General features: G+C 37.6%; 1 protein-coding gene across 10 annotated transcripts in view; it reads right to left on the bottom strand.

Moving 5' to 3' along the window:
- Nucleotides 1-3,111: 3,111 nt before the first annotated feature.
- Nucleotides 3,112-15,923, bottom strand: part of TNRC6A (trinucleotide repeat containing adaptor 6A) — a 116,088-nt gene continuing 103,276 nt past the window's right edge. For 6 of the 10 annotated variants that reach the window (XM_051967474.1, XM_051967482.1, XM_051967516.1 and 3 more), the window contains 8 exons: nucleotides 14,068-14,226; nucleotides 9,951-10,091; nucleotides 8,436-8,543; nucleotides 7,711-7,932; nucleotides 6,904-6,981; nucleotides 6,046-6,116; nucleotides 5,288-5,427; nucleotides 3,112-5,092 (listed from right to left, as the gene is read on the bottom strand). In XM_051967474.1, the coding sequence (XP_051823434.1) occupies nucleotides 4,717-5,092; nucleotides 5,288-5,427; nucleotides 6,046-6,116; nucleotides 6,904-6,981; nucleotides 7,711-7,932; nucleotides 8,436-8,543; nucleotides 9,951-10,091; nucleotides 14,068-14,226 (1,295 nt within the window). In that variant the 3' untranslated portion in view covers nucleotides 3,112-4,716. The remainder of the gene's footprint in view (nucleotides 5,093-5,287; nucleotides 5,428-6,045; nucleotides 6,117-6,903; nucleotides 6,982-7,710; nucleotides 7,933-8,435; nucleotides 8,544-9,950; nucleotides 10,092-14,067; nucleotides 14,227-15,923) is intronic. The other 4 variants (XM_051967498.1, XM_051967508.1, XM_051967530.1 and 1 more) reach the window with 1 other exon arrangement.

Below are 15,923 nucleotides of genomic sequence, written 5' to 3'. Positions count from 1 at the left end.
AGGACTCCCTGTCTGTCTGGTCCTGATTTCACCCCTTCTGGTACCTTGAATTCGACATGTCCAAAGCTATTCATCATTGTATTCAAATTTACTTTTCCTTCCCTATTGATACCTCCAACTTCTTAGTTCCTTAAAACTTGTCAATTTTGATTTTTGTTTTTCCCTCCTATTAATGGTAAGTTCTGTAAATTATGCTTTGCAGTCTCCTATTTGTGCTTCCCACTACCACAGCCACCTCGGTTCTTGTCCTCCTTTCTTCTCATCTTGGAATACTCTAACAAATAAACAGTCTAACTAGATATTTTGGCCTGACCTTCCTCCTTCCTTTCAGTTACCAAATTAATCTTATAATTTGAAGGAATAATCACTGCCTTTCTGAAACTCAAAAACTAATAGAGAAGCATCCTGTTGCCTACTAGATAAGAAAACAAACATATTTTATGGCTTTCCCTATTCCGCCTCCAACCCATCCAGTCCAATGGTCTCGCCCTGCTCATTGCTCATGTTCTCCCAAATCATTTTGTTCCCTCTGGCTTTTCCCTATGATTAAAAATACTTCACACTCATCTTTGTTGAAAGCCTCCTGTTTCATAAACCAGAACATTATTCTTCCAGCTAAAAAGTAACTAATTTTCCCTTAATTTTGTTTTTAAAGCAATCTAGTTCAACTTTTATTTTATTGGTGCAGAAATTAAGGCCCAGAGAGGTCAGGTTATTTGCCTATGGGGTAAAACAAGGAGTGAATGGCACCTAGGTTCTCTGACTCCAAGTGCAGAATTTGTATAAACGTAGGTAAGCTCATCAGCAAGCTTCTTAAAGGCAGAAAGTGTCCTTTTTCATCTTAGTTTCTTCAGTACCATGCACAAAGGAGATGCCTAATAAATACTGAACTAACAAATTGTAAAAGACTATGGAACAGAGAATGCCAGAAGAGTGAAGAAGCAGGAGATCTGATATGCAGTGACAATAATATAAGTGAAAAAATACTAAAAGAGGTCATTGGAACGCAAAATGATAGACAAATCTTAACTGACTTTGGAGGATTGATGACATTCTCTCTCCTTTCTCAGTAGAAAGTAGTTGAGAATGTACAAAGAGACAATGAACCCAAGAGCACAACTTTTGGGTAAGGATGTATGTGACAAGTGTCTGGTAAATATTAGGTTGAGACCAACAACTTACACAGGATCCTATATAATTAAGTACAAGGTGGATCTAAATAATAATACCTTCTTAATTGTGACATTTAACAATGAGTAGTGTGACTCCTGGTACCGTGTACTTAAGTCACCTATTTTATGTAATGTAAATTATCCCCTATCTCTCTCCAAATGTTACTGGGAGGGAAACAGTACAAATCTTAAATTTGTTGTGAAAATGCATATATATACACACATATAAATTATTATATAAATATAAATTTGTTATTGATAAAGCAAAGGAAGTTGCAGTGACTACTCAATCCAGGTGCTAGATCATGACTCCAGATTACACCAAGAGTCAGGGATAGCCTTTTCCAGGATCCTCCATAAGACCAGACTTCTAGACGACAGACTTTCTAAACTTTCCTTAGGGAAGAAGCAGAAGGGTTGGGGTTTTGTCATTTCCAATTCCAATACTTCTTGTTACCCACTCAATTCACCTATTTAATTCTTCCCTTCAGCCCCTGCTCCAAGAATACTGCATTTAATATCTCTAACACTTGTCCCCAAACCGTAGTTGAAGCTACTCAAGCACTTCCCCTGCAATGTCAGACTCGAATTCAAGCTTCATTTTGAAGATAAGAATTTTGCTATTTGCTGAATTCCATAATCCTGGAATCCTGAGTGTATGTACACACCACACACACACACACACACACACACACACACAGCAGTCAGGTCAGGTTCAAATTATTTCTGTGTAAACCTTATCCCAAGAGTCTGAAGGAAGTTTTAAAGTGTTAAATCCATTAAGCTATTAATGCTTAAAACCGTACTCTTGGGACACCCCATGTACACAGTTATCAATTAGAACTTTTCATTCTGTGCCCCTCCCTCCCCACCAGTGTTTTTCTTTGTCACACCTTTAATACCACAAGTCAGTGGAGAAATCTCTAATTCATAATAGATGTTACTGAATACTAAAAGTAAACACCAGTTTTGCCATTCTTAAAATCAACTACATTTTATTTTCACATAACAAGTTCAAACTTCCTAAACACTTAGAACAATACAATTAACGCAATAATTAATTCACAATTAGGGTCAATTCAAAATCCCAAATATCAACTGATATAAACCGCCCTCCCCCCAAATATTTCTGAACCCAGATTTTCCCAAACTCAGTTTGGGTTTTGGAAAACTATGGAAGTAATTACAGATCAAATGTGTTGAGAAGCAAAGTTTTCATTGTTGTCCAACCAATGTTAATGAACTTAACACTTAAAAAGTTGAAAGTAATGCAAAACAGTTTGAAAAGGCAGCCAGTGGCATACAGACATATTTCACTTAAGGTTGCTTGACATCATTAATACGCTGTAAAGTCTGTATTAACAATTTGGCTGGTTCTTCAAGATTGGCCAAGGAATTGGTCTGAGCTAAGTCTAAGCTGATCGGTCTAACTTGTGACTGTTTCAGGTGATGTTTTTTCACAGAACAAATATCGACAGTAGGTGGGGCGTGCCTATAGGTAAGACATGCTCAATATAGCCAAGCCACCCGTATTAAAAGGGCTAATTAGTTAAATGTTCATTATGTTTATGTTACTAAGGTAAACAATTTAACTAACATGACTGCATTTCTACATAATGAACTGTTTTTCAAAACGCTCTCCTTGTCTGCAAACATTTTGTTTAAAAGCCAGGAGGGCTCAATGGTAGTGGTGGTTGTGGGAAAGCAGGAGGATTTTGGATGAAAAGGTGTTGAGAAGGGACAGAAAAGTGAATGGCAGTTTCTGATAGTGTTCACTATTTTTGAGAGACTGGCTAATTTAATATTGAGATCAGACATTCAAATGTAGGTGAGCATTTTGTGTGATGCTCTTGAAGAACCCAAAACTCTAAATGTAGCCAGAGCAAATAAGATTTTTCTTGTAGAAAACACCATCCCAATAATACAAAAGACAGATAAATGCTGAGCAGCCAGAATGTCATGATTTATTAATATCTGAAGAAATTTCATAATTCAAACACAACCAACCTGTACATTTTACAATCACATTCTATTTGTAAACAGTTAAAAGCCACTGACTTCTTTTGCATCTTGGGACACAGACATTTAGAATCAAGGCAATGACATGATGGTGAATTCTGCACTGTTAAAATTTTTTTTATCCTTGTTTAGTCTCTTTGCGCTGACTAAGCAAGCATTCATTATAACACCGTTTGTGGCAAAAAAAAAAAAAAAATTAGATGTAACTCGTAACTTTTGCAACAACGCTTTGAACATTTAAAATTTTTCCTTTATACAACAAACGATTCTGTAAGCCCAAAAGCTTGGTTACAGGTGCATAGTTACTGAACTCGGCTTTAAGGTACATACAACAGTCAAATGTTAACACAGTCACAGGAGAGCAGAAACAGAGCCACTTGATGGGGTTACAAAAACTGTAATAACTACCGAATATTAGCAAACCATCCTCACTCACTAATAAAAAGACAGCATCGGAAAGCGTATGTCAAACTCCAGCTTGAAGCATTATTTTTTGGCAGAGAAAAGTCTTACAGAGCAATAAGTAGTATCAGTGCTAAAAGTTGGGTTTTCATTTTCCTATAAGAAACTACAAGGAGTTTTTACTAGGGAACTGGTTTTCCTGAGAACCATGCTCTTTGATTTAGGAGATAAGGATAGAAAACAAAAGAACATGGCCGAACGCTGCTCCTTATTCCCAGAGATAGAAAGCATCTTATCATCCTCCATTCTTTTTTTGTTTGTTTTTTAAAATTTTTTTTTAAGTGATGGAAGAGTAAACATTTTTTCTCAATAAACAAAAAACAAAATTCTGTAAACAAGAGGGCCCGACGCAGGGGCCCTCAAAACAAAATGGAAAGCCTATTGAAAGTGCAGGACCCTCCTGGCTCGCAGGCTGGGTTGCAAGTCACAGCTGTGGCCACAGTTTTTCAAACTGTGTAGCGAAAATTCTTTAGTTTACACGCGAAAAAAACAAAAACAAAAACAAAAACTGGTGCAATACTTTAATAATCCTAAGTCAGCATCATATCTGGATCTTTAAACTCCACAATACCACAATAAGGTAGGCAAACAGCAAGGCTTAGTAGAGCGCACACTGTTTGTTCATGTCCCTTGAGTAAACATTTACACTTGAACGGCTGCACCCCCATATTGCCGATTAGACGGAGAGAACATCATTCAGTGCAACGTTAAAAAAGCTCATACTCCAACATTATATTCAGCAAAAAATGCAAAAAGAAAAAAAAAAAAGAAAAAAAAAGAAATTCAAAGAATACACATGATGAATATACACAAATGAGCTCACTTGAAGCAGTTTAATATGTATAGCACTATCTGGAAGTGTAAATATATACTTTTTCACATTATAATGTTGGCCTGCATGATTCAAGTATTCAAACTGATATGTTTTGGGCTAAAACAAAGTGGAAAATGTGCAGAAAGTAACTGTTTCCACAGGTGACCCCTGGCTGTAGGTGGGAAAGTCCAAATTAGTGCTGCTTTGTTATATCTTGAGGTCACAGTTCATTAGCTGAAACTGCCAAAGTTACATGGACTCTCCACCTCCACCTAGGTGGTCAACAGAAAGGAAAGCATTGATGGGGGATGGGCTGCTAATTCCCCTGGTGTCACTGCTGTTTGGGGTCCCCCACAGGCTTGTGGAATAATTTGGAGTCCCCCAAAGTGAAGTGCCATGAAGGTCTCCACTGCTAGTTCCCGACAGCCCAGCACCATTCCAGTGATTTAGATCATTGCGGTTGGAGAATGAATGGGAACTGTCAATGGATCCCAGTCGGCTCTGGCTGGACCCCAGCGGCTGCCAGCCAGGAGAGGGAGTCAGAGACTGGCCTTGTGCAAAGAAACGACTAATCTCCTCTTCACTGGCAAACTCAGCAAGAATAGTAGTGTTCCCCAATACACACCTGGGGGAAGAAGAATGCGGGGTACAATTATGTTCTGGCCTATTTGATATACACAGCCCCACAGGAGGGGCGTCATCATCATAACCAATGATTGAGCTCTGCACATAATGAATCCCAGACTACCCATCCCTGCACTCCTCGCACCCCTCACCCCTCGCTAGGAAATCATCCAAGTATAGAACTGCTCCAACTTACATGTGCAGAGATTTTTGTGCCTTCACTACCTCTTCTTTTGAACTGTAACGGACCAATGCATTACCATGTGGGAGGTTCAGATGGAATGTTATGAGTGGACCATGCTGCATGCACAGAGTACGCAGGGTGGAGCCATCGATCTAGGAAAAGCAAACGAGACAGCACTGAGAGCAGGGGTGGAGGTCATGGGAAGGAAGTCACCTAAGCTCCCGTTCACCCCTGGAAGAACCCTGGCTCCCAGGGTTACCCATATCCGGCTTTGGCTACTCAATGGGAACCAGTTCCTCCTCATCTCTGTAAATCCTTAGGCAAAATTTCTGTGCTCTTGAATAGTAGTTCCTCACTCTTCTGTGAGGAACTCTTCTGAATAGTAGTTCCCCACTGATATATTTATCATTCTGGCTCTCATCCTCTGGGGAAAATGTACACTGGTGCATCTCCCAAAGCTCTAAGAGTCTGAAGTCAAATGACATTCAGGGATGGGCCTTTGTCTACCGTGTGAAGTACTATACTAGGTGCTGGGGGCAAAGAGAATGTGTATATACATGTATATACATGTAAAACATGGTCTCTGTCTTCCTGCAGCTTAGCGTCATCCCAGGAAGATATGGTACCACACAAATAACTCTGTACTTGCGGCCAATTTAAGAGCCACATGCTGCAAATTCTGTGCCCAGACATTAGTAATTGGCCAGGTTAATTCAAGAAGTGAATGTTTTCATACCACCAGGCTTCTCTGGGATGCGTTGTGTTCTTACCTGAGGCGTAAGATTTTTTAGAACAAGCCAATTTGTTATTCTCCCTGAGCTGCTCTCACCCCAGCTTGAACCTAAATAGGAATAAGAACAAAGAAATCACTAGCACAATTCTTGGTTACATGAAATGACACCCAAATAGGCCCCATTATTCCGGGGTGAAACCTAGGTTGTAAATTAGCTAGAATAAACCATTTAACACTCAGCCAACTTTCATGGGGACAGTGAATTTCCTAATGTTAAGTACTAAAGTATTTCTGCAGAGATGGCTCCGACACTCTTGTGGCTTTTGGGCGACTTAACTAGTGCTAATGCAGAAGGAAAGAGGGGGTGGCAGAGAACAAACTGTGCCATGACCAAGACACAATTTCCACATGGAAGCAATCTTGTGAAGGACAGGATAGGTTGTATGTGGCCAAAGAACACTCTAAGACAATTATTAATTGAACGGATGAATCCTGCGGGAGCTGTACATTTGTTTCTACATTGCTAAATGGGCACCATCACTTTGTTAGAATAAAAATCTCTGCCACCATTTTACCATAATTCCTTCGCATTTTTAGAAACTTTCAAAAGAAAAAAGTACCAGGAGATCAGGACTCTGGTAATCCTGGCCACTGGCAGCTAGGCTTCTCTAGATAAGAACCTCAAAGATGCGAACAGGGGCAGATTAAGAACTGGCAACATAATTCCTCATCCCGTTTCAAAGAGAAAAATAACACTAGGAAATATAGCATACTGTATTATTGCATGTCATCTACTACAATGCTACATTTTGATCAAGGGAACAATATCAGTCACTGAAAACAAAAAATCCCCCAAACCAATAACCCATATTGCCTGGAAGATTATGACATGCACCTGGACCGGCAGCCCATCGAATTAGTCCATCAATATGTGTATCTTGGGCAGGCGTTGCAGATGGATAATGAGCTGGGTCTGGAATTGAACAGGAAGAAATGGGGCTGGGTTGCTTTTGGGAAACTGGGCATTGCTTTTAATGATCCTAAATTGTAACCATGCAAAAGCCCACTTTAACACCAATATTCTACAAGCAACGTTATAAGGCACAAATCATGTACTACTACAATCTCATAGAAATCCTAAGTATGAATGCTCCCAAATATAAAGACTCATATATAAGTTGCGATAGGTTAATGATGTTGATAAGCTCAAGGAGGAAAATATCAATGTATGCAATGCCACCAAAGAGCTGTCATTCAGACAGGCAATATAAAAAACATAACAGAAGTGTTACTGTGGCACCTCTGAAAACAACTGCACAGGATGAATGGTATGGTGGGACAATGAGATGAAAAAATTTTCAAAGTATCACAATAACCATATTTAGAAATTTACAGCCAGCCCCATGGAATCAATTAGATGATAGCAGTGATAATTCATATTTATATGAACAGTATATTATATATATAATTTTATCATTTTTACAAAGCACTTTCCTTATAATGCTTTTGGGCAAGTAGTATAATCTCTATTTTGCCAGTATAAAAATCAAGTTCAAAATGACTAACACTCTCAAGATTATACAGTTATAGTTAAGACTCAGTGCTATAATTGGAACCCAAATCTTCTAACTCTAAGGCTCTTTCTTCCATTCTATTACTAATTAGTTTTTCAGCATAGGAACCACACAAACCTTAATCTTACCTGGGGTGTATCTGGCATCAGAATTTCCCCATCCTCCACCTATACGAAGGGGAGAATTATCCCATGTAGACAAGGGGGCCTTCTGACCGGTTAATCCCGGTGGCGGGCGGGACGGAGCAGTGATGTTTTTAGGTGGCAAAGGGACCTTCCACAGCTCATGAGCCAGAGAGGTGTTAGTGACTGAACCAGGAGACCATGTTGATTTGGAATCACTGTTTCTGGCTACTCAGAGGGAAAAAAGGTAAGGAAAAATGATATCAGAAAACAGGAAATTGTCTGATCACTATGTACAAATATTTGATGGTTTTTACTTGGACATAGCCTTCAAGACTTCTATGAAGGAGAAGCTATAATAGCCCAAGTTAGCAATATTACACTCAGTAACCTAATACTACATTCAATAGAATTAAAAAGGAACAATTTAGTTTGGGAATGGTGACTGAGTACTCGGCAGTGCTAAATAACTAGGTTAACATATGGGAAGAAAGTAGAGGTAATACATAACAATTTCCATGGATGATAGCTATTTCTTATTTAACTTTACATGGAAGAAAAGAATCCACTTACCCATTTTTGAATGGAACAAAAAGGCTTTTGGAAAAGACAACATATAACACTCTAGACACAAGGGAATGAATAAAGGGGAGGTCAACAAAAGTGTTGCAAACAACTGTCTTTGTTCAAACCCTTCCTTCTCTTGGCAAACCATGGGCTGGAGGGGCTACCTGAAGTGCTTTGTGCTGTACTGCTGAGGGAAACATTGTAGTTGGAGGCACGAATGGATGACCAGGCACTAGTTGAAGGCAGCGTGGTGTTCAGAGATGAGGATGACCCTGTATCGAAGGGAATACTCGACTTAACTCAGGACAAAGAAACACATTACATGGAATTGCTTGAAATTGAAATAGAGAAACATGACAGAATAGGATATATGATTTAACATGCAAAATGTAGCACATGTCACCGTTATAAAAACAAACTATGTAACTTTAGGCAAATCACTTCCCTCCCATAGGACTGTTCCTTTTATCCAATGAAGAAGCAGGAACAGATAATTTTCAGGGTCCTGTGTACATTCATATTCTAACTACAATCAAACTGACATTCTTAAAAAGCTATCTTATTAATAAATTAGTTTTATGTTGGTAAGGACACATGTTCTCCCCCTCCTTGTCCATGCTGCTTTCTCATGAGTTGGTCAAGTAGTTGGGGTTTTATTACATTTCAATAAGATATTAATGAAAACTCTCTTTAATCTGGGCATCAGCAAAAAAACCAATCAACAAAAAAATCCAACCAAACAATAAATGTTCTTAATTGACAACCCATTAAATGAGTTATTATAATTTGTAATTACTATTTTTAAAATAACACAGCAATGACGCAGTAATAGACATTAAAATCCGTAATATACTACCTTGGCTATGACAAGATGTGCTTAAGCCTGTGGGCTTACTTTTCCCGCTTCACCCCACAAACACTATTTAAGACAGCTGCATGTAGCTATAGGGTAGCCTTATCACTTTGAGGTTTTTTCCATCTCTAAATCTCTGATGCTATGAGCCTCAATGTGCTTCAATACTGCAGACCTGACTATGTTATTACTGATTGATTTTTATCAGCAAATGTGAACCAATATAATAATAATTAAGATGATGATAATAACTCATTTCTATAGCATTTTTTAGTTTGCAAAATGCTTTTCTTACAAGGTGGGCAATGTATCTCATATTTTACAAAGAAATCGAGACACAAGAACACTGAAGTGATTTGCCACCAGGTCAAAGGTGAGTAGGCAGCAGTAGGAATGAGAACCCTTGTGTTCTGATGCTCTTCTACACTATCATGCTGTTTAGTTCAGGCAGCAAAGGAATTTTTGCTGAATTTCAAACAGTCACATTTTAAGAAAAAAATTAATTTTAAAAAGACTTCATTTATTTTAAAAAGTTAATTTTCAAAATTTAAGAAATCTTGTTGAATACAATACGCCAGGAGTAGCTATGTATAGGACTATTTCTCTGAACCAAATAAGTAGGCAGAAGAAACTGTTCCATTGGAATGTAATCTTTAGATTTGTCCCTACAAAAAAATTAGAGGAGTAGGTAGGAAAACAAAGCAAAGCAGAATCAATGAAACATTACAGAAAGAGGATGAAAGTTACAGAACAAATAGAAAGAGAGCCCAATTAATAGATTTCATCATTAGGCACCCAAATATCATCATAGATTCTTACTACTTACCACTGTTCCTGTCCCTGAGGTGGTCAACTTCCCGCACAGTATTAATTGAAAGATTGTTTATGACACTGCCAGGAGTGACGTAAGGGTCAGTTTCAGGGTCAATGTTTGGATAACCTTTCCATGGTTCACCAGGGCGAAATTCTATAAATGGAAAAAATCAGAAAATATTTAAAACCTCAATTGTTAACTCTATAGTCTACAATGAAAATAAGAATTTATTCTATTCATCGATTCACTCTATTCATGCAGTTGTGCAAAGTGCAAAAATTTTTCAGGATATATTTATTTCTAGATTCTGATTAATATCTTAAACTAGCCACTGAATTAACACAGATAATATGGAATTATTTGATTTAGAAAGGAACGAGAATATTTTCCCCAATCATTCTATCTGGAACCAGGGAGTGAGAGAACTTCTATTTTTCTCAGACTCTGTTTAATTGAAAAATGGTCTTTAAAATGCATTAGATAAGGGGCAGCTAGGTGGCGCCAGGGGATAGAGCAGCAGTCCTGAAGTCAGGAGGACGCGAGTTAAAATCTGATCTTAGAAGTCACTTAATCCCAATTGCCTCAGCAAAAAAAGATGCATTAGATGACATTGATTAAAATGTATTCCCTTTGATTTATACATTGAATAGGTTTGGTGTGTATACTTTAAGCAGACATATAAGCATTTGAAATTACACTAAATTCTGGGTAGATTGTGAGTGATCAAATATTTTAAAATGGATTAATTGGGTGATATTGTAGTAGATTCCAGTATAGGAAAAAGAACACTGGAATTGAAGCCAAAGTACCTGTGATCTTGAACAAATTACTTCAGTTATCTATTTTATTTCTTCATTAATAAAATGAGGGTGTTGGACTAGAAATCTGTAAAATCTCTTAATATTCTATATATATCAGTAATTTCTCTCAGTGTGGTACAAGGATTCCTGGAAGTCCCTGAGACTCCTTATCAGGGAAGAGCAGGCAAGGTCAATATATTTTCAAAATAATGATGTTTTAATATGTAACACAACAAATATTGAGAGATTATAATCCACATCAAGCAAAACTCTTTGGGAAGGTGTTCTCAGTGATTTTAAGAGTACAAAAGTTTTGACAATTGCTGCTATAAATTTTTTGGTGCTACAAAAAAGCATAGAACAAAAAACCGTATTTTTTCATTTATATGTTGAAAAAGCAAGATCTGAAAAGCAGGTTAAAAAAGAAAAGCCCAAGATCCTAAAACATATATTAGAAATATATACTACAAATTACCTGGAACCACTGCAAATACCAAATTCATATAATGATATTCATTTATTTACCAAGCATTCATTAGGACTCTACTAGGTACTACACACTGACAATAGAAAGCCATAAAAGAAAAGTTCCAGGCCTCAATGCATTTCCATTCCCTACTGGAGGATAATGTGTGTAGTGTGTAGCTTTATAGGCAAAAGCACTGAGATAGAAGATGAGATATTGTGTAATAGTGCAAGCAGGTTAATTTGGCTGAAACATTAAGAGTGCATGAAGAAGAGTAGTGTATGATAAATCTGGAGAAGTAGGATATAAATAAACTGTGAAGGGATTTTACCACCAAAAGAGGAGTTTGTACTTTACCTTATAGGCAAAAAGAAACTGATGGAGTTTCCTGACTAGATCTGCCACTCAGACCTGAGCTTTGGGGATATGACTTTGGCAGTTGTGGAGAGGGAAGAGATTTGAGTGAAGGAGATTGATTAGTCCAAGTGAGAGGTGAATGACAAGACTGAATAAGGCTTCTGATTAAGTAGAGAACAGATAAGAGATGTTGTGAAAGGAGAAATAATGAGACTCAGTGTGTAATTAAAGATGGAAGAGAGAAAAAAACTGTCAAGAGTGACTCCAGTGTTGAGAAGTTAAATGACTGAAAAGTCAGTGATATTTTCAAAATAAGCAGAGTAATTAGGAGGACAGCCAGATCTAAGTAGAAATAACGAGTTTGGCATTTGATATTGTTGAGTCTGAGGTCTTAAATGGGCAGCTGATAATGAGGGATGAGAGATTAGGAGAGCTAAGGACTTGAGAATACGTAGATTTTGGAGAAATCTACAAAAAGATGAACTGATGAAATCCTAAAAATGAGAAAGAAGAGAGAGGGAAGAATATGTAAGACAGGGTTCTCAGTTCATCTAACCTTACTGGGTGGATATGGACAATGATCGTGCAAAGGAGAGAAAGAATGACTAGATAGAAAGGGAGGAGTTGAACTAAGAAAAGTAATGTTATGAAACCTAAGGGAATAAAAAAAAAAAAATGAGAAGGGTTTGTTCCAAATCATCAAAAAGAGATCAAGAAGAAGGATGAGGAAAGGCCATTAGTTTAAGGAACTGAGGCTAGTGGAGCTTTATAAAGAACAAACAATTTTCTTGGAGAAAGCAATTCTGGTTTATTGGAAATAAAACTGCATGAAGTTGAAAAATGACTTGGACATAAGTAAATGAGGAAGCAGACACAGATGACTTTTTGTGGTAATTCTGGTTATAAGAGGTGGGTGAGACATTAGGACAACAGCCTGAGGGGATGGATAGTCAAATGAAAAGTTTTTCAGGGCAGGTGAAATCTGGATATGTCTGTAGAAAGCAGGGAAGGAGCTGGCAGACATGCAAAAGACTGAAGAGTAGAAAGAAGGGATGTTTGGGGAGAAGTGGGGACTTCATCGAAGACTAGGGTGAAGGAGGAGCTAAAGAAGGACGTGAAGAGATTTTGACATGTAGCATAGAGATAAAAGAAGAGGGGGAAGGGAGAAAAGTAAAAGTGGAAAGCTTGAAGAGAAAAGCAATGACTTTGCTGGCAGTGAGGGCGCAGGGGTTGCTCTGATCTTCCTCCAATGTCACTTCACAGTAGCAAGCAGGATTAGGAAAAGTGAGTGACTGGGGGTATCCAGGATTAGGTGCTGGTATAAAAGAGTATTGATAAGATGAAGAGAAAAAGGCTTTGAGAGGAAAAGAAAGTGGGTGAACTGGCGTCTAAGCACACTGGGAAGACAGATGCTAGAACAGAATTGACAGCCTGGAGGAACAGTGCTGGGCAGTGAGGCCAGAAGCCACCACATGGACAAAGATCAAGTTTCTCCAACCTGGAGTAGGACGACATGTAAAAATAAGCGGATATGATGCCAAGAGATTGTCAAGAGTTCATAATAAAGGAAGTGCATTTGTTTTTGGGTGACACAAAAGGGAGAGGACTGAGCCCAGAGTTCAAATTTAGCCTTGTACACTTACTCACTGTGCAACACTGGCAAGTCCCTTAGCCCTGGTTTGTATTAGTTTCCTCATCTGAAAAAATGTATATGAGAGCACCCATCTATCAGGGATATTGTGAGGATCAAATGAGATACCATTTGTAAAGGAGCTCAGCACAGCGCCTGGCACAGAGAAGACACTTAAGGAACAGTCTTTCTTTTAAGGGTGTAATCACCAGGGCGTGGCTGAGGTAGAATTAAAGTAGAAGTCACGAGAGGTGGGGGTGTTTCAGGGAACACTAACACACGTCCTTGGAAGTTTCCATGGATAAGGGGATACAGAGATAAAGATTATCAGATAGGCATTTAACTCCTTGAGAAAGCAAGGAGAATGACCTGGGTGTCAACAAAGAATGGCCACCAGCGTCTGCATGCGAGGCTCCCAGGTGACAGCAGGCGAAAGAGGGAAAGAGGGTCAGCAAGTGGGGAGCCAGGGTGGCCATGCCTCCTTAGTCCAGTATGTTGGGGTATGTGAGAAAAGAGTCATTAGGTATTGAAGAGGATGACTAAGACAAAGAGATGTCAAATTTCTATGAGTGTCAGAAGATAGAAAGTACACAAGAGGAAAACATCTAAGAAGAAAGAGTTCATCTGGAATGACTCAAAGGACAAAACAGAGGGAGTAGACAGAGGTGGATTAGGGACTTTGAAAAGAGAAGTGAGAAAGAAGACAGGTAGCAGGGTACTGGGAATAGTCTTTACTTAGCTGGTTATTCTGCATCACTGACTTACAACAGGAAAAATTATTTGCTACAAGGAATAATAAAGACTTTCAAGTATATTTCCATAGTGATGAGGTCATACTCTTCATAATGAAAAAACCCCTAACAGTTTAACATTTACCTGGTGGCCAGTTAACACTGCTAGAGCCATTAGGCGATTTGGCACGTGGCCAGCCATCCCCAATTGAACCAGGAGGACTGGCTGGTGAATTACTGCTGTTCATAAATTCATATGGAACAAACGGAGACTCTTCCAGCCTAAAACCACTTGAAATAGCACCTAAAAAAGAAAAAAAAAGTTTGCTAAGTGAACTTGTATTATTCAATTTACATCATTTAATTTAAAACATATAAGGAAGAACATAATCTTAATTATTATTTAACCAAAAATGACTGTATTGTCTCTTGAGCTTGAAATGATGATGTGTTGAAGGAAATGACAAAAGCGATGAATTCGGAGAAAACAGAATGAAGTGAACAGAATCAGGAGAACAATTTATTCATCATCAACAACACTTAAAACACAAAACCACTTTGAAAGACATGCACATATTTTATGTCTTCAGTTCAATGTAAGATCCCTGAGAGGCAGAAGCTGTTCTGTATTTGACTAATTTCTATTTCCAGTGTGCTAACAAAGTGTCCTTGCACATAGCAGGTGCTTAATAAATGCTCACTGAACTAGAAATTATTCTTCTGACAAATCTTCTGTGACATCTGAGTTGATGGTTTAGCTCCCTTTAAAGAAAATACTCATAATTTAATCTTGATTTCAAATTAATGATTGAATTGGAAGTGGAATATGGTCAGCAGCAGAAAACAGGCATAGTGGTAAGAACTCACTTTCCTTTAGAATAAATGTGATACAAGGAACTAAAAATACTTCTAATAAAGAATGCTTTAAAAGAACCTGCATATATGTTTGAGAAAAATATATACTTAAGACTTAAAATTCGGGGACATAAATACATACCACACAACCACACACATTTTTTTTTGCATTGCAAAGAAAATTCCAATTATAAAGCAATTCAAAACTTGTTTGTTGCAAAGAAAAAAGGGGGTTTCAGAAAGGATAGTTGACAGGAATTTTAGGATTAAACTATACCACATTACTATATTATACATGAGAGAAAACATCAATGTAGAGCTTATCTGTCAAGGTTATTCTATGCATATAAGTTGGATTTTAAATTTCCCTTGACTCCTAGGTAGAAGAAACATGACTGCAGGAGTGGCCCTCCTCTATACTATTCTTCTGTCCCCTACCTCAAGAATGTTTTCAGCACTTATCCCCTGAAAACTCTGAATTCATTCAGACTATGGTATAAATATGCCAGTTGTTAATGGCATCAGTAAATTTGTTCCAAAAAGCCCATTATTGGTTGGGACAATAGATGCTGGAAGACACCATACTGCATCACTGATTGGGGGATTTTGTAACGAATAGGAGAATTAATATTTCATTAAAGTTGTTATAAGGTAATTTTTGTAAATACACTTTAATTAAAATGTATTAAAAATGAACCATTATTATTTCAGTTGAATAATTATTTAAGTACTGCATACTGAGAATCTAATTTATTGTCTATATTTGAAGGATTTTATCTCCTATGTGTTTTTTTTTCCTCTAGTCAATGCTGATTAAGAATGAGCAAAACTGAATATTGTCATGGTTTCATTTTTTTAAAAAGTAAAAAACTTTAAAAATATAAGCCTTATAAAAATCCCTTTTATAAAAGAAAAAAATTTACTCCCTCACTCCCAATAAACAAATTATCTAAGAGCCACTAACCTGAGATTTAGGGAATTATGCTGATAAAATGATTATTAGTTTAATAGCTTGCATACTTTTAATAACTATATTTAATCTTATGTGTTTAATAAATAAGCTTGCCTATATGTCAAATTTATTCAGATTGCTCTTTAGACAGCATGAATTATATAGAAATGTCCATTTGTTGACCATAGAAGCAT

This window comes from Antechinus flavipes, chromosome 1 (genome assembly GCF_016432865.1).
Source record: "Antechinus flavipes isolate AdamAnt ecotype Samford, QLD, Australia chromosome 1, AdamAnt_v2, whole genome shotgun sequence".
NCBI lineage: Eukaryota > Metazoa > Chordata > Mammalia > Dasyuromorphia > Dasyuridae > Antechinus > Antechinus flavipes.
Note: the sequence above shows the minus strand (reverse complement) of the source record. Positions and strands in the feature narration are given on the sequence as shown.